General features: G+C 39.1%; 1 protein-coding gene across 1 annotated transcript in view; it reads right to left on the reverse strand.

Annotated features, from left to right (window-relative positions):
• The window catches only part of SNCA (synuclein alpha), a 64,249-nt gene extending 49,926 nt beyond the window's left edge, over positions 1–14,323 (reverse strand). Inside the window, exons 1-4 of the mRNA XM_019614559.3 lie at positions 14,151–14,323; positions 12,581–12,726; positions 6,315–6,356; positions 716–861 (exon numbers count right to left, since the gene is read on the reverse strand). Coding sequence (XP_019470104.2) covers positions 716–861; positions 6,315–6,356; positions 12,581–12,701 — 309 coding nt within the window. The 5' untranslated portion in view covers positions 12,702–12,726; positions 14,151–14,323. The remainder of the gene's footprint in view (positions 1–715; positions 862–6,314; positions 6,357–12,580; positions 12,727–14,150) is intronic.
• Positions 14,324–18,985: the final 4,662 nt, after the last annotated feature.

Here is an 18,985-nt window from a genome sequence, read left to right on the forward strand (position 1 = left end):
TGGGTCATTTTCATCTACAACCAATACTATACACATTTTCAAAAGCATCATTTCTATCAGCTGCCTAGGGTCACTTTCTTTCTAGCTTAAGTGGAAGAGTATGACTTCAGTATATTGCAAAAAATGGCAGTAAATCTTGAGACTGTGCAAGTATGTATTGTTCACCTCTGTACTGGAATAGAAAAACCTACAGTTTTTTTTCCCCCAATACAAAGAGCTAGAGCAAATTTAATTTCAAAAGTTCAAAATTGTCCAGAAAAAGTAACAAATTCATGCCACTGTATTCACAGAAGGCAGGGATTATCCAGCTAGATCTTGACTTTTAATGTATTTAACCAGTCAATGGGTTGGTACATGACTCTGTCTTTTGTCTGCAGACAATACAAACTGTGGTGTTAAACTTGAGATTCATCTGTATTATCTTTCACAGCTCTAGTGGGTTCCTTTTCAGTCCCAAGTTAGTTGGACACAAAAAGTTATCTTCCTATTCAACATTGTTAGTCCTACAGCTGTTGGCCCCAACTAGAAATTACTGAGTTCTATTTCAGTTCGCAAGTACTGCAAGTTGTCAAAATACAAGCTATGCACACCAGCATTTTTCTTGGCTATTCATTGGTTTAGCCCAACCCTCATGCTACCAACTGAGGCAAAAGGAATCACTCTATCTGCCCCTGAATTTACTTCATCATCTGGAAAAAAGCATAAACAAACCAACCTGTTTAGCCAGCTGATCCTTCTTCACCAAGCCAGTGGCTGCAGCAATATTCCCTGCTCCTTCCACTGTCTTCTGGGCCACTGCTGTCACTCCTGTCACCACAGCTCCCCCAACATTGGATACCTGCTCTTTGGTCTTCTCAGCCACTGAGGATAAACAGAAGATGGAAAAATGTTACAGCTTTGGGAACTGTAGGTTATTGAGGTTTTCAGAGTCATTTATCACCGGCAGCCCAATGTCATGAAAGGGCCTCAAGTGGATCTTCAGTAATGAAGATTACTCTGTTAATCTGATCACAGTTGAGTAGGAAAGGTAAAATCAAGCCTCATTTATGGCCCTTATTACACCCAACTCATAGTGTAATACTTAATTAGTGCACTCCATATAGCACAGTTTGGATATGTATTCAAATTAGTTCAAACACCCCCGCTGCATGTAACATGGCATGGAAGACTCACTTACTTTAAACCTTAGACTCAAAAGCTATTGATTTATTTTCTTTTTTAAAATGCATGATTAATAAGCAAAGCTACTACTGCTTGACCAGAGAATTTCTAATACAGCATTTTCTGATTTTCTGAGATTTCTGCATCACTGCTGATTCTTCTATCCGTAACACACAAACTACAAAAAGACTGAATGCCAAAAATGCCTGAGCAAACTGGATTAGTAACTAACTTCAAAGCCTTAGGGAACGAAAAACTCACTTATCCTACATATCCATCAGTGGCCGACATTCTACCTTTCTGAGTATTATGGATTCTTTCTGCTCTTTCATTCCCAAGGGCTGTTTTCCCTGGAAGCAAATTGCATTACAGTAAACCCCTCTAAGATTAAAGAGATTGGATGAATTCACACCACCAAGTAACAGGACCAGATTTTCAGAAAAAAGTGCATTTACTTCACTAAGCAAGAGGGTATTCTTCTAAAATATCCAGCACATCACTTCGTTATTCTAACTAATCCTGTAGTTTCTCCAGTCAAAATACCATCTGACCCATAAAATGCATTCATAACTCTTGCCACATCCCTTTATGAGCACAGGCTTGATTTTACCTGATATTCAGGCTAACCTATCAGAAACTTTTTAAAATCATGAACAAAGAAATGATTTTTTTTTTTTTTTTTTTACAGATAAATTTGATTTCTTTATCTGCTTACTAATAAGTGTCAGCTTTATATAGCAGAAGGTATGCTGCATAGATTGCTATGATGGATATTAAGTAATGGCAAAGGCTAGAAAGATAGTAAAATCTCGTATCAGGTACATTGTTTAATGACTTGAATAATAAATATCTTCTGACAAGGCAAATGATTTAATGCTCTTTCTAACAAACTTAGTGTGAAAACAAAATTTATTACAGCAATTAAACAACTAAACAGCGAGGATTTCTAGGCATCCAAATCCGCTGACAAATTCCTAACCTGTTATTTTTCATAACAGCTTATCACTTCGTACAAAACCAGTAAGCTGGTTCTTTAGAAAAATACTGTCTTTAAGAAATTAGAGCCACTGACACAAACCAAACTATACACATAGCACAGATTTGTAAATGCACTTGTACTAGTAGGACAGGCTCTTTTTTCAGTTTCTAAAGAACAGAAAAACATTATCAACATTCCTATTACCAGAACAATTCTGTAAATAAGCTCTAACTTCATAAGCCTTCAGCTATGTAACTCCAGTGACATGTGAAAAAAAACAAAATAGGTTGCCAGTATGTATTTTTGCTTACACTAAGTAGTAACAAGGGACAAGCATTAAGTGCATATTAATTTATTGTGAATGCAGGTGTCATACCAACTAACAAAACTCATCTGAATGCCAGGTTGATAAATGACTTTAAGCTGTTAAGTCTTTAGCAAATTGATATCTGCTTTGCATCACAGCACTGAGAAAGAGTAAATAGGTTTCTGTAGAGCTCTACTGTGCTGTGGCCTGATTACTTGTAATCACCTCTCGAATAAGGGATCCTGGAATGAGATATAATGGCCACATCGAGGCTAACATTGAAATTGAAGTTCTAGTAATAACTGTAACATTCTACCAAAAAACTAAGTTGTGTTGAAGGTTTTTTTTTCCCGCCTCATCACAGACAACTGGGTAATAAACTAACAATCTTCAGAACAATTCAAAATGAGAACTTGCTCTTTTCCATTTTGATCATCTCAAGTAGATGAAAGCCACGTAATTCCTCTGAATCAGTGGCATTAATTCTTACTAAATATACTTTCAAATATGTATTTCAGACAATAAGATTGCCTAGATACTTGAAAAACTCATTTATGAAGAAGTGATAAGTAAAACGTGGATTTTTTAGTTTATACATTTACTGTAAGATACCTGACAATTAAAATGAATGCAACTGGAATACCTGTGACTAAGAATATAAAGAAGTAACCAAATAATAATGGTTAAATAAATGAATTAGGCAAAAAAAGTAGACTGCAATTGATAACTGCTAAAATTGTCTCTGTCTCACTTTAGGAAACTGACATCTGCTAATAGTACTGAGGCAGAGCGTTTTCTGGCTTTGAGCTTTTCTACAAACCAGAGCTTTACTTGGACTACTAGGACAGTCTGTAAATATCTCATCTTGGAGACTGCACATTTCCAGACACTTGTTCTTGGGAGATGAGTAAGATGGGTAAATTACTAGACATTTAGAATCAAAGGGCTATAAACATGTCAATTAAGCAGGTAAATCAGATACACAAGCTAGTACACCCATAAGACCCAATAGGCAACACTACTTTTCCTCTGTAAGTTTTCAGAAAGGGTGACCTGACAAATAAAAAGTTCACAGCATTCCTATGAATCACAGCCCGGCATCCTCATTTTGCAATGTCTTGAAGTGACTAAACCTGGTAAAAATCAGGTCATACTTAAAAGCAAGAAAATCCTTAAGCCTTGTTAATTTCTGGGTTTGGAAAGCCACTGACTGAAAAGGATATTTCATTGATCAGCACTTTGATCCTCCCCTCCACATGCAAGCTATTTCTCTATTCTTATATTACAAAGTCCATACTGCTCCATTTTAGAAATTATGCTCTCAGGATTTTACATTAGGTCCTCTCTTCTCCATCCTCTGCATGCCCTCTGTCCATTTTTCATCGTCATTCCACAGCCAAACTCCTTTCAACCAGTTGAAATGAATCAGTATTACACAAACTATGGCACAGTAACCATTATTCTCAAGCTATGAGTTACTCATTTCATAAAGTAGCTGAGGAACTTTTTGCCTAAAATTCCCAGTAATATCATTGAACACTGTACTTATAGGCACAGCAGAGAACAGATGCGTTCTCTCCCTGTTTTGATTTATAGTCCGTTATATATCACGCAGAACAAAATTTAATATAACTTCAAATCTGTCAAAAATCTGTTCTCCTAGTTTAAATTTCCTGTCTCACTACATATATTATATCTGATAAAGATGGAGGGAAAGGAATCTCCCACTAAGCTAGCCTACTACAGAAAATCATTACTTCAAAAAGTTTCTCAAAGCCCAGCTTAGTCAAAAATTAACTGTTAACTTGCATGCAAGTGTTATCTATTGTTCCCACATCTGTGATCATATGGGATACACATGCCTCAAATCTTATTCTACTGCAATCCTCTATTGCTTACAGTCATTATCCTCCTGAATATTTCCCTTAATTTAGGTCTAAGAAGAATAGATTTCAAATCTTGTAACAAGAACATAAATCTATTTAGCCTGCAGATAAGTTCTGAAGGGCTGTCAGATGTTCTGATCAACTATGCTCCTAAATATACACTTGGTTTACTTCTCAAACATTTGAGTTGTGATATTAAGTTCTGCCAAGTGAAATCTAACAGTTTATTCTTTGTATTGACCTGTATAAGCACAGATCAATGATAACCTGGCTGCACAAAAAGTTAAAGAAAAAAATCCTTTCCTACTCGCATTTTCACTTGTATTCTATTTTTTTTTTAAAGAAAAATACTACAAATTTCTTGACTGAGCATTTTCTTCAAATCTCCAGAAGTCTCATTTTTGAATAAAGTCACACGTTCTACTCAATGCATTACAGTCATTTCAAGTCCTCCTGCACTTCATACACGTATGATATGTCCATTCATTCTGCCACTTACTAGTTGCTCCAAATTATTGGTTACTAGTTTCAGTTTGTATAAAAATTGATCCCTGTAAATCAGTTTAAAATGCAAATTCACTCATTTTTAGTGTAGAAGTACCCATGTAAACATACATGGCTAGCAATAACTTAAACATTTGATAGTACTGTTGCAACAGAGAGATTATGCAGTTTAAAAAAATAAAAGAGATTTGAAAATCTTCCAAATGCAAATTAGTTTATCAAAACTCTGAAACATGTCTCATCCCTACAAGCTATTACCCTCCTATCTTCCCACTCAGCCAGCTCCTGGGAGACATATTGATGAGTCACAATAATCTTTTAGGAGTGGAGGGAGCGATGGGGCACATCCATACTGTTGTTGCAATAAAACCTAATCTAATAAGTCACTACCTGCAGTGTAGTGTTGGAAACAGTTCTCAGACAATGATGAAGAACCATTAAGATCACCAATAACCAGGTATTAAGTTCATGGGAATTTTTTTCAGGCACTGACTGTCACAGTATAGCTATGCACTACACTATAGTTACACTTAAGTATACTAGAGGCAACCAGCTTAAGAGTTGCTTGGATATAATCACACAGACTGCAATTAGCAGCAATGACTGCTGCAGAGCTAAGCTGACAACTACATAGGAGAAACCCCATTTTGCATCATGGCTTTAAATGTGAATTACCAAAAAAATACTTTTGCACAGATAAATTGCTGGTGCTGCTGCTGGCCTTAACTGCTAACCCTCCCTGTGATTTTTCCTTTCTACCCAGCTCTTACAGGCCCTGCTGTATAAAGGAGGTTTCTTCTACATTATTTGCCTTCTTCATCAGTTGCATTAATTCCTTATCTTTCACTAGCATACATCCTATTGACTCTACAGGGTCCTAAATCAGCAGATAAATGTCTTTCGAACTTATGCCCAAGTCCTTCCCTACTATACATTCCACATCCCTCCCGTTCAGTGGCATTTCTCTTCTCCACTCCCACCTCCAGATTCCACTACTCTTCCTCCTCAAATCATAAGCAAATGGAATTGGACAAATATACCAGGCTTTCAGGAATTCTTCACAAGAAAACTAACCCCTTTTTTTAAAAAAAAAAAAAACTACATCAACATGCTTCTAACTTTCCTACATAGAATATTTTGGCAATAAACAAAGAACAGAAAAGAATTAAGTTTGATATACCTACTTCCACAAACATAATTTATTTTCTTCTGTTTGAAATCTGGTTTCACTAGCCTTCCAGCTTGACTTTGATTCAGAATACTGCTTAGAAAATCCTCCTCACATACAATCATATTAAACTTCTACATTTTACAGTGAAATATTTAAAATTTGAGAAGCGTAAAGAAATGTTTATGTAAACTGCATAAAGTTTTATATTTTACCATTCCTCAGAAGCTTGAGCGTTCACAAAGAACTACACAAAATTTTAATAGAGAAAAGTTTGCTTAATCAAAGAAATTAAGAGAATTGACTTACCTGTTGTGACACCATGAACAACTCCTTCCTTGGTCCTGGATCCTAAACAAAGAACAATATTTAGCTGAAAATACTTGCTCTTACATAGTGGTAAAGACAAGATGGACATTAAGTTAGAATGAATAGATTGAATACATACTGTTGCACAATTTCCAAATTAATTCAACAGAAATTCCATCTAAGAAAGGCTGAAACTATCAATTGAAAGCAACTATTTGAACACAGTGACTATAAAAAAATGATAATACTGCAAACGCTTCTGCAGTTTATTCCTTGTACTTACTGACTTTCTTGCCATTCTCTTAACAGTCATGTTAATTAAGTCTGCCACTCCACAAACTCACAGGGATAACTGCACAGAAGTCATCTTACTATTAACATCCTAATGAGACTCATGCATGCATTTTCAGAAGATCAGAGCCCACGTTCCCAGAAGATCCTTAAAACTTCTAACAACTCTTGTTCAAATCTTGGTTTCTAGGGAATTAACAAGCTTTACTGAGCCTACAGAGAGACTTAGTAGATAAATTCACTGGGAGCTTCTAGAAAGCTGAATTTAGACCAAGAGCAATCTAAAAGAGAAACATTAGGAAGCAGTCAGTACTTAAACATAAAAGTGTCCATGGGGTCAAACTGCAGGCTCACCTAATCCGCTGCTCTCCTTATCACAGACAAGAAACATCAACAAAGGTTCTGCAAACAGAAACCTTGAGCTTGTGCAGCACTGAGAAATATTACAAGACCTGTTTAAACATTGCAACTCTGGCACCCTGAAGACCAAGACAAATTCTGTAATGCCCACGTAAAAATATCATGATAATGACTTCTTTTTAACTACTAAAAAAATTATACATTTTTATATTCACATGTCGCTCAGTATTTCAGACGTTATAGTTAGTATTTGAGTTACTACTTCTAATACCTATGTAATTTTAGCATATCGCTATATACAAATACATATAAACACAAACTGATACTGGCAGAAACACATGAGAATTTTATGATAAACCAGCAGAAATACATTAGAAGAAAGCAACTTTGATAATTCTTTAAAGTAACAAACACTGAAATAACATACAACTCATTCAACCGTACTGTTCACTGCTAGTGCCAATTTGTAGAGCTTACACCACATATTTATAGCACTACTGGATTGATTACAGCATTGAAAAGGCTCTTACCTATGAGCAAGAGCATTATTCCATTACAAAATTAAATAACATTGTTGCATCAAGTAAAATTACTTCCTGTTCCTTTAGATAATCAACAAATTGAACAGCTGAGAAACCTTCCTCCTTTACTTTGATTTTCTCTTCAAAAATAAGCAGTTTGCTCTCAGTGAAAATGTTTACTATTGTAAGAACCATTCATTTTGGTGAATCCAAGGTGTTAATATTTCAAGACTTGTTCTAGGACTTCAATTCTTAATCTTGCGTCACCATGAGCACTGAACAGCACTAAAAACACATGTGGAATTTAAGAAATGACTGTTTCTACTGACTGCTACAAAGAGACTAAACATCATTTTAGGCTTACAGGAAATCTATTCGAACATTTAACATTAACAACATACTTTGAAGTTCATTTGTATACCTGACCAAAATCTCATTCATCTTGCTCAAGTTACTGCCCACCATCCAAGCCATTAGCAAATGCAAACCTGTGAATAGCAAGTATGCCATTCCCTAGAGCTGAGAAGGATGAAGGTGAGAGACCGATGTTATGACAGAACTCGCTTGGGACCTCTGTAATGCACTTACCTTCAGAGGAACATCCACAGGCTGATTCTTAACTCACATAACTGTGCTATAAGCACAGCTAACCTAGAAATGCCAGACCTTTCTACTGCCAGATTTTTCTTTAGCAAAAGCACAACTTGCTGACCTGTACAGAACAAACACATTTATGAAAACAACCAGCTAAGCTTTGGTCCAGAACTTACAGCATACATTCGAGCTAAACATTCAATTCCTGCACACTTCAATGGAAGTAGCTGTTTCTCCAGACAGAATTACAATAGGATCTAGAAGAACATTAGGACCTGCCAGAACAGGTCTATAAATAGAACAACTGAATTTGTAAGGGCAACTCCTGGCTGGGAATGAATGAAAGCAGTCATCCACACTGTTTCCTCCTATAAACTACCCGTCTCTCATTCTGCTATTTTCAAAACATTAATAAACCGGCTCATTATACTCAGCACAACAGGGAGAATGGAAAAATGAGACAAGAGGTAATCTGATACTGACCTATGCCTACTTGGTTAAATCAAGAGCAATAGTAGCACACGGTATGATATTTTTCCTCATTATAATACATATTTGAGTCACTCAGAGGAAACCAACCCACTATTTTTGTCTTTATGTTATTATCTAAAACAACAATAGACTCTCTTCATTTCATTACTTACGATCATCACTATCAGCAGTTTGTCAACACACACTCATTTCTGGGCCGTTTGAGAGATGATTAGAATACATCAAGCAAGCCTTTACTGAGATTCAGGCCACTTAGAATTAGTTGAAGATGGAGAGACATAAGCCCAAATCAGGGGAAGGATAAATCATAACAGTACTTGCTCCTGAGTTCTGAAGCCCATTATCCCACCAGATTGACCTCCAGCCCCTTGACTCCTTCACGAAGCTTACCCATTACTGAAGGAAAACAAAAAAACCTTAAGGAAGTTCTGCAGAGGAATTTGGATGGTCCTGCCAAATAGGTCACGACTGGACTGAACTATTCTAAGGCCATGTACCAGTTGAGCACAGGGCAGTAAATTCTTCTGCCACAAACTTGTCTCTTGATAAGCTATTCTTGTGTTCTGCTACAGTATATCATGGCTAGAGAGATCACATTGGACACCTCCATTCCTGAGCACCACACAAGCACTCAGAAGTCAACTGAGCACAAATGGCAGCTCCCTGGTAACAACACAGAGCTGGAAGGAACCCTTTAGCAGCACATCACTCATGGCATGCAAGAGCATTATCCTTAGTCACAGATCTTGGCTTCAAAGTCAGTGTGGGTAAGCACTGCCACTTTTTTCTTCACTGCTTCACACCAACAGCTTGTGAAGGATACATGGAGACCCAGTTTTGAATTTATATCTCAGTCCTCTTTCGTTATCAACAATCAGGTCATTCTTTGGAAATAAAAAAAAAAGGTCCTGATGCTGCTTCTATAAGTCAAGATAAAACCACTGTTTTCAGTGGTCAGCATTGAAGACATAAGCAGAGGAAGTAAGGGAAAAAAGGAAATAAAAACATACTACAGACTGTATTAAAGGATATTCTGAGTATTGAAGAGACGGACAAAGATCATAGAATCCTTACGAGTTGGAAGTGACTTCTGAAGGCCATCTAGTTCAACATCCCTACACAAACAGGGTCATGAACATATAGATCAGGTTGCCCAGGATGGCGGGAGGGAAGACTTGTGCATGGAAAGGAAAAACAATCCCATTAATCCTCCAGGAGACTCCCTCAGAGTTCTATGTTTCACATTTGAATCTAAACAGTAGCTATTGTTAATAGATTCTCGCTATGTAGAAGTAAGTTAAAATCTTTATTATAATAATTAACCATAACCTGGGCAGAAAAGCAGACATTTTCATTTTTTACTTAAATTACACTCCAAAATTCCTTAAGTTCTACTACCTAAACTCATCTCTTAAATTAAAGACTATAGCATCTTGGGAATCTGAACCAAATTTTTTTTTTTTTTATCTTATTCATTTTGTAACAGCAATGGGAGGCTGAAAGCCACTGAGATGACTGCTGAAACTAGTAATGATTAACAGGTCCCTCTTAGCCTAATTTTGTCAGACTCTTTGCAGGATGTCAGGTAGCTTTCACAACAGAATCTCACTGTTTGACTGTGCAATTTTTATCTGAAAACTCAGCTACAGAGGCTGGAAAAAAATCTTTAGAATCCCCAATACACTGTGCTGCTCCTTGCCTCTGATTATAGAGGGTTCTTCTTAAACACCTTCCAGATTGCAAGCATTATCAGCCTACAGAATGAAGAGATTATCTCATCAGTCTTTGTTATGCTGTTCAGGAGATGAGCTGCCCCTGCTGTGTGCTTGCGAAGTACAGACATCCCCAGCTCAGAAATGAAGGGGTTATGGGTGGCCTGAACATGCTGCTTTGGCAGTGAACACAGAGCTGTGACCTAGTTTCAGCTGCCCTCTGCCAGAATCGAGCCCTCACAGGGGTCCCCAAACACCACTACAATTTGTTGAGCCTATTAGTTTCTGCTCTGATGTTTCCTCTCCTTGTTTTAATTCTGACTTTCCCAGTTGCAGCTAGAGAACCCAAGGAACCAATAACCAAGCAAGTTTATCACTTCGGTCCACTTCCTAGTAGAACATTTTGAGAACTACGAAAACCTTGGCACGCTAAACCCAAGCATGCACCCAGACACATTACCTGTCAGAAATTCTAAGGAGCAACTCTAAAGCGTTTTCTGCCTGCATCACTGAAACTGCATATAGGTCTTTCTTCCTGAAAAGCATTCATCTGCTGCAGGAAAGGGGCTTGCTTCACATCACTGTAGTTGTATGCACAGATCCTCATTATGGCTCAGGGCTTCGCTGACCAAGGTATTTCAGTTGTGAAATAAACACCAAGTCTGCCTTATGAAGCACAGCCTCAGCAAAAATATCTCTGAAGACAACAAACAGGAAATCTGTTGCCTTTGGGAGGACAGCTAGTTCCAGACTCTATTACGATCAGGAGAAGAGCTCTGGGACAAGGATTATTCCAGCACACAACACAGTTTTCTAGTACAAAGAAATCAATGAGCCTAAAAGCATGCTCAAGATCAACAAAAAAAATGAAATTTAAAAAGAAAGCCATATCCTGAAAATTAATTTTAATATCGAGCATGATGTGCAGTGAAAGAACAGCTATTTTAATGCTGAAAATGAGCAGATGCTCATTTTAAAATAGATTCATCTTACAACTACTTTTCAAAATGACTTCCATCTCTGTTGGCAAGAGCACCAAGCTTAGCTACAGCTCAGCAGGAGAAAAGTATATTCCAAATGAGTAGTCTAAACTACATGGAGAAGAAATTATTTGTTACAGACTGGCATTAACCGGCAAGGGCAGAAGGAATCCTGGAAAGATGTACAGAAACATCAGTTCTTCCATTTAAAATAAATACTTCTGGTTTTTAACTCTTCTTTTTAATTTTTGTACACACTTCCCCAGCTACAAGCAACATCCATTCCAGAAATGACCTGTTGCCAAATGATTTAAAAAAAAAAAAGAACAAATCTACAAAAAAGAGTATTTTCCTTTCTATTCTACTACCATGTTACTGAATTTTACCAAAAAATATGGAATTCCTCCAGTTTACATGACCTATTCATATGGTCCTGGCAGGTTCTTTTCCTGTGCATTTTTCACGATGGCGTTTACAAAAGAGTATTTTAAGGCCTAGTAGTTGCTAAGTGAAGATCATGATCATGCAGTCAACATACCAATGTGGGACTTGAAAAGAATCTTTTCCCTGGTCTGGCCAAGTCAGTTAACATCTGCTTCCCATTTTCTCCACTGCTGCTTGAAGGACTAACTACCCTAACTCAGTAACTGTGAAGGTTCTTCTTTGAGAAGCCATGGAAAATAACTGCTGTGCAGAAAGTATAGAACATTAGGTTAAATTTGAAAGACAAGAAGCTGACATCTCATCATTGAAAATGTTACTGTTGAGGATCTTTATTTAGTAAAGAAAGGAAACAGGCTCCTTTCTTCACTGTGTACACTTCGGATATCCTCATTTTATTCCGGGAAAAGCCATTGACATTTCTTATACTCAGTTCCTGAACCAACATCAAGTTTTTGCTTTTAAAACACTGTTTAAAACACAGGCATTCTACAGGACTTTGTGAATATGCCTCCCATCTTGAGTAGCACCAGCCAGTAACTTGCATTGTAAGGCCTCTTCCACAAGGCAAACTTATCTTGTATGACATTACAAAAGCTGCCCCATGATGCAGCCACACATGGCCAGCACTACACAGTGACAAGAAGCAAAACAGTGACATACAACACCACAAACAATCAAACACACAAACAACAAGCAATCTTCAAAGACCTGGAGCTCAGGTGAGTTCAAATCTCATCCTGTTTACTTTCCAGTTAATCATCTCCTATAAACAATTACGTATTTTAGAGAATTCAGCTCTTTCTTTCAGATGAGTGGGGCTTCAGATGAGATTGGGAACACCAATCAGCAGCATGACCTTGCTGCCCACCTACCCACATAGAGGACTCCCTCTTTCGTCTTTCCTGCTGCTTCTGCCACTCCCTGCTTGGTTTTTTCTGCCGCTGCTACAACTCCCTCCTTTGCCTTGTTAAGTCCTTTCATGAACACATCCATGGCTGAAGAATTTCTTCACTCAAAACTAGAAAAAAAAAGCATGCTTTGAGTAACAATTATCTTTTTTTTTTGCCAGAAAAGGAAGAAAATTTCATTAAAACTTATTGAACATTAAAATATTTTAAAATTATGCTACTTATACCAACATATTATATAACTTTCATCTACATCTCTATTAGCAATATACACATAGCTCTCTGTATCTAGTATTGCTTTCAGTATTTCAGATAGAAAAAACAGTTAAATAACTAGAAAAACAAGGAGCTCAGTTACACAAATAACCTTTACATCTTCTCACATGCTATTACAGATAGCAAGCCAAGCAGCATGGCTAAAGTAGTCCCTAAAAGGCCTGGGAGTTCCCACAAAAATCCACAGAGAGGTTTACTGATAATGCAGTTCTCATTTGAAGGTGCATTCATTGAAAGGAGAAAACCCATTTCTTGCCCATCACTACCTCCAACAGACTGTTTGTTGATCTACTAACTACAAGACCTAATTCCATCACTTGCTGATGCTCCACCTTCTCGTTCAAAGGAAAAGCTTAAATACTAGCTACTTAACTAACACCTCTTCTAAATGAGACACGTTCACTTATAGTTAGAACCGCTAGAATTTCAGGACTTGAGCAAACAGAAAACGCTGCTTTTCAGCAACTCATCATTTTGTGTGCAGCCAATATCACTCTGCCAGTACTTGTGTTTTCCAAAGGGATCCTGCACATGTATCAAGTCTAAGGAAAAAAAAAAATCACGAAAAAACAAAGGCAAGAATATTCAATGCTAACAGCTCCGCACTACAGCTACTAAGTGAGTTCTGTGGCAGCTACACAGCCCCATGCTACAATTAAGCTACATAGACAGTAATTAAAGCCACCAAGTCAGCATCCCTTCCACAATCCCGTCACAGCAGCCCCTTCCCTTTTCCCCCTCCCCCTCTCAGAAGCAGCACTGCCTGCTAGTTCCTTCCTCCGCCGGAGGAAGGGATGTCTAGGAAGGCAGCGGGCAGCTTGCTACTAACCCGTGGCAATCAGAAGGGCAGAGTCCGAGCCCCGTGGGCAGCACCGAGAGCAGGTGTGCGAGCACCTGGGCGCAGCGTGGGGGAAGAAACAATACACGGTTACGTGGCTCTGCCCAAATAAAAGAAAGGGCACCTGTAGAGGGAAGAAAAGGAACGCGCAGGGCTCTCCTTCAAGCACATCGCTGTATCTATAGGGACTACCCGAGGAGAAGGGGAGGGCGACGTGATCAGATCAGCACCCAGCGGCTCCCGCACACGGCAGCCGCAGCGCCCGCTGGTTTCCCCTCTCGCTCCCTTCCTCCTTCGTGCCCAAAGGAGAACGCTCGGCGGTAAAAGCACCTCTATATCCCCGCACCTGTACGCACACTCACCCCTGCGACTGCCCAGCTCCGGGGGAGCAAGGCCTGTCACGCACTCCCCACCACTTACCGCCGGGTCCGCCGCTGTAGGGAGGCGGGGGGAGGCAGGGCAGGAGGATAAGGGCGAAGCGCGGAGAGACCTGATGGGAGCTGCGCCTTCTCAGCACATCGCCGAGTCTCCCGACACCGCCCCGACGGCAGCACGGCGGGCAGCAAGTGTGAAGGAGAGACAGGGTGAGGGGCGGGGAGGTGGGAGGAGGGGCCGGGGGCGGTGGGGCGGCTCCCAGCCTTCATTCCCGGCTGGGGGGGAACGTGCTGCAGGTTGGCTATTCGTCGTGACGTGGGGGTGGGAGGTGAGGATAGGAAAAAAGCGAAGGGGAGAGGCTGAGGTCCTGGTCACCTCGTGGCACCACCTGTGCGCCGTTCGCCCCGGGGCTGAATCACCACCATACTCAGAAGCAGTATGAGCAAGCTATTGGTAGTTAATTCGGCACACCTGTTTTGCTTCCCCCACGGCTCAGAAAACGCCCCCGAGCTCTTGATTACTTTCCTTCCTCTTGTAAGTCTTCAGACCCGAGTGACTCGAGGAGAATGCTGCCGTTCTCTCAGGATTCATACTCCCAGCTCATTTTTAAGGATAGCAGGTGTTTCTCTTACAGACAAAAGATGAGTCTTAGCCCTGCTGCAAAAATAGAATGAAATCTTTATCCAAATGAGGACAAGCAGCCCAAACTCACACCTGTTGGACCCCTTAGTGGTCTCCATTGCACAGACCAGGGCCACTGCTGCTCCCCTCTTGGTCTGTTGCTCTCAAGTCACTTTTCCCCAGAACGGGAAAGCAATCACATTTCTCTATACTGCTGCAGAGCGTAGGCATGAAAAGCCAAATTCAGTGGGAAACAAGGTATTAGAACAGATGGACCTTCAGCATCAGTACATCAGTCAGCACACTGTACAGATCCTGCAAAACCTTGCAGAAACAGTTTGTTTTGTCAATGCATTCCAAAGGAGAAGCAGAGCTTGGTACAGATGAGATACAGGGACATAAGCTGCACAAAATGCCTTCCATTCATCATCATGGGCAGGCAGCTGATGGGTCCCTGCTTTTATCTCCATTCTGAACATACAGTGCAGAGTTTTCTCTTTTTCAGGTTTCTTAATATTTACCTACTGCTTGGTAAGCTTTCTTGGGATTCATTCCACTACCAGATTTAACCAAGCAAACCACTTGGTGATACATTGCATTTCCTTGCATCAGAAAGTGCTGACTTAGAGTACAAACAATTCCTTCATAATTCTGCCCTCCAGAAAAACTTGAACTAGCAGGCAGCACATCTTATTCATCACGAGCTGCACATTCCTACTTAATGATGCAAGATCTGATGTGTTTCCTTCCAGTTTTGGGGGAAAAACACAGGTGTAATATTAGAGAATGAATCCAAGAAAATAAAAATCATATGCTTTCTGCATAGAGACAATCTTTTTCGTCCCTAATGTTACAAGCTACCAGGGCTTTATGATTGTTGTAATCAATATTCCACATTGTAACATCACAGAGCACTGGTAGTTAAAGAGTTAATGCTCCAGTTCCATGGATTGTCAACATTGCCAGGTACCTGGTTCTCAGAAGAGAAGAGCTACATATCCCAAAAGACTGTCACTGTTCCATTTTGCATTTAAAGAGAAAGATACAACTGTTCTCAAGTCTGAGACACTCCTTGTTTTATGCTCCTCTCCCCCACATGTGCTCCCCAGCCATCTCACCTTCAGCATTAGAGTAAAGCCTTCAGTATTGGACACTCAAACTTTATTTGATTTATTAGCTTCACTTAGAATTTTACTGCTTTATATCGTGTTATCTTCCATTCTGATATCATATTTAGTAACTTAGTTTTTCCTCCCTTAGCTTACTGCTGTTGTTTTTAGGCCTGTCTCACTACCTTTTCCCCCTTCCCCTCTCCCAGGGCTTGGGTCCATAGCTCCTCCCACCACATTAATCTCAGAACCAGGCCAAACCAGGTTCCAAAACAACTGGCACAACCAAAAGCATGCAGGTAGTGTTACTTAATTCCAATTAACCATTAATACTGCGTTCAATAATTTAAAGACAAAATTATTATTAGCATTAGTATGCTTTCATAATAAACAGAGAATATTGAACTCCTTATGTGAGTGTTACCTACCAGGTTTAACTAAGTGTTTTTGTTTCTCCAGCTTGATAAGGTTCTTTCCTATGCATTGCATGATCAGACAGAGGCAGGATGTTCTGCTATTAGATGAAGTAACAGCTTGTTGGATAATAAAATCATGTGGCCAAATTCAGAGTGGCAGAAACAATTTCAATTTCCATGGCATAAACAAAACTTTTTGAACACTGCAGTTTGTTTTTTTTTTTTTGCAACTGAAAAAACACTGCAGAGTTAAATCGATCAGGATATGCTGTCTTCAGGTTAAAAAACCTTATATGTAAAACTCTTCAAGCAGAAACACTGGCAAGATGTCCCCTTGAAATACTAAGTTGAAGACATTCTCTTGTTGATGCACAATGACTCACATGTGCTCCGTGTTCCCACAGAACCGATATATGATGTTACTCAGAGAAAAGGTACCTTTGAGAACCTGAAAAATTGCAGAATGAAAAGAACCTGTCTTAATTTATGGTGACACTACAGAATGACAGGAAATGGGCAGGCTATTTGCAAGTGGCGCATGTTATTCCGCTGCACAGTCTTTCTACCAATTGCAGATAATCTGAAAGCTGCCTTAATTTCACAAACTCATTAACTGTGTAGAAATGCTATTTTTCTGCAAACATTTCATTTCTAGTCTTTCTTACAGAAGAGGTTACTATCTGTATTTAGACTTGATGGAAAATTCATGCCGTTTTCATACTCTTGCATCACACATTTGCAATTCTGTTGTATCTCAGGTCCCTGTAACAAATGTTTCTCTTCTCAGCCATGCTAAATTTTGAGAACTCAGAAACATGCACAACTTCAAAAAACACTGAAGACAACCTCTCATTTGTATACAGGTAAGCCTGAGACTTGGAACATTTTTTTTTTTTAAAAACCTAGCACATTAACAGGTGCTTTGGTCATAGCCTAATACTTCATTACAATAATTTGCCTCACTTGCTTGGTGTTCCCAGTGATGTTTACTCAACTGAAGCATAATCATAACTACCTACACATATATGCAGATTTATAAGCATATAAGAGAGACAGAATATTTGTTAGGTATTTATATTAAAATGTTTTAACTAAGACAAATGTATATACCAAAATATCATGTTGGAGGCAATTATGCACATAAGTGTGTGTATACCTATTTACATTTATGTATACTTCACTCCGAAAGTCATTTTCCTATATCCATGGCAACTACAAAGAGCACAATAACTTCTTTGATAGAGTCAATTCTCAACTTCAGAACACTTTCTCAATATAGTCACCACCATCAACTATGCATTTTCACCAGCAATGATTCTAAGTCTGCATGGCCATCTATAACACAGCTTACCTTTCAGGTCATAGTTGTTATGGTTGAAAGACACGACCTGCTGCCTCACTGCACTCACATTCACTGTTTGGTCTCCATAAACATTCAATAAACATTGATCAATGTCAATAGGTGTAATTTTCTCTGCATGGAGGAATTGAATTCCACACCTTTGCTTGATATACACTTCCATGTCAGACAGTTTTGTCATACTGCCCTTTCTGCTATCATCCATTGCACAGCGTGAATATGTAATAGAATACTGTCAAGAAAGTTCAACTTGACTGCAATACCACCAACATCCACCTCTGACCTTACTGGCCCACATAATAAAACTGGAGACATTACTTTTGGAGCAGCCTTCATACATCTTTAAAAAAGGTTGAGGTACATCTTAGTTACCATAAATATCAGCTCAATTGACATAATCCCAGTAGTTCTTTAACAAAAGGAAAAAAGGCTCTCACAGCTTTATACCATCTCTATAACAGGCAAAACCAACCCAACCTACTACTCCTTTACTTGCAGTCAAGGTTGAAATTGCAGAAATAACACATTTTACATGAGCAATGATAATGTCTCAGATTAATGATTTGTCTGGGCTAGACATCAGTGTTTAAGCTCTACTCCCGAGACCTTAAGTGAAGCTGTACCCTGAAAAGCAACAGCTCAAATGCTAAGGAGGCCAATGCTGCAGCAGTGTTTCTACTCAGAGGCACGTTCCGATTGTTCTGTAAGATGTTTCCCACTACATAGCACCAATGAGCTGACTGTGAGTGACAGAACAAATTGTCTTCCTCACACGTGATGCAATACATTAGCCCCATCTGATATAACTGATGGTGCCAACACTAGTGAAGTAGGAACTGTCATGCAGGATCAGTTCTGATGCCCATCTAGTTTCCAATCCTGTTTTGGATAGAGGCCAGCACAGAACATAGCCAAGGTCTACAATAACATAGTATGCTCTGAAATAGCCTGCTTCAAATCTAAGTATCTGAGCCAGTGCAGTCACAGCACATAAATTACCTGGATGGCAGCATTTCTCAAGAGATACACCAGGAAAGCAGCAGCTTTAATTAGATACCAATGTTAGTCACCAGCAAACTGTTTAAACAAGTGCAAAACCCAGACAGTAGCATACTTCATTCCAAACTGTCTTCTTTCTACAATTTCTAAGGGGATGTAACACAGAAAAGTATAGTGACAATTTTCAAACAGGTTTTGGTTTTGTCAGAGGTATTAATAGCCTGAAAGTGATGAGCAAATCAGCAATCCAAGCATACGACTGCATCTTAACAGAAGATCCTTTTTCCCCACTTAGCCTATGAAAAAGCTTCATTGCTGCAGGTCTTCTATCTAACACATTTAACGAACAAAACTTGCTGTGCATAAAAGACATCT

Source organism: Meleagris gallopavo, chromosome 4 (assembly GCF_905368555.1).
Source record: "Meleagris gallopavo chromosome 4, MGAL_WU_HG_1.1, whole genome shotgun sequence".
In the NCBI taxonomy this organism is placed as follows: Eukaryota; Metazoa; Chordata; class Aves; order Galliformes; family Phasianidae; genus Meleagris; species Meleagris gallopavo.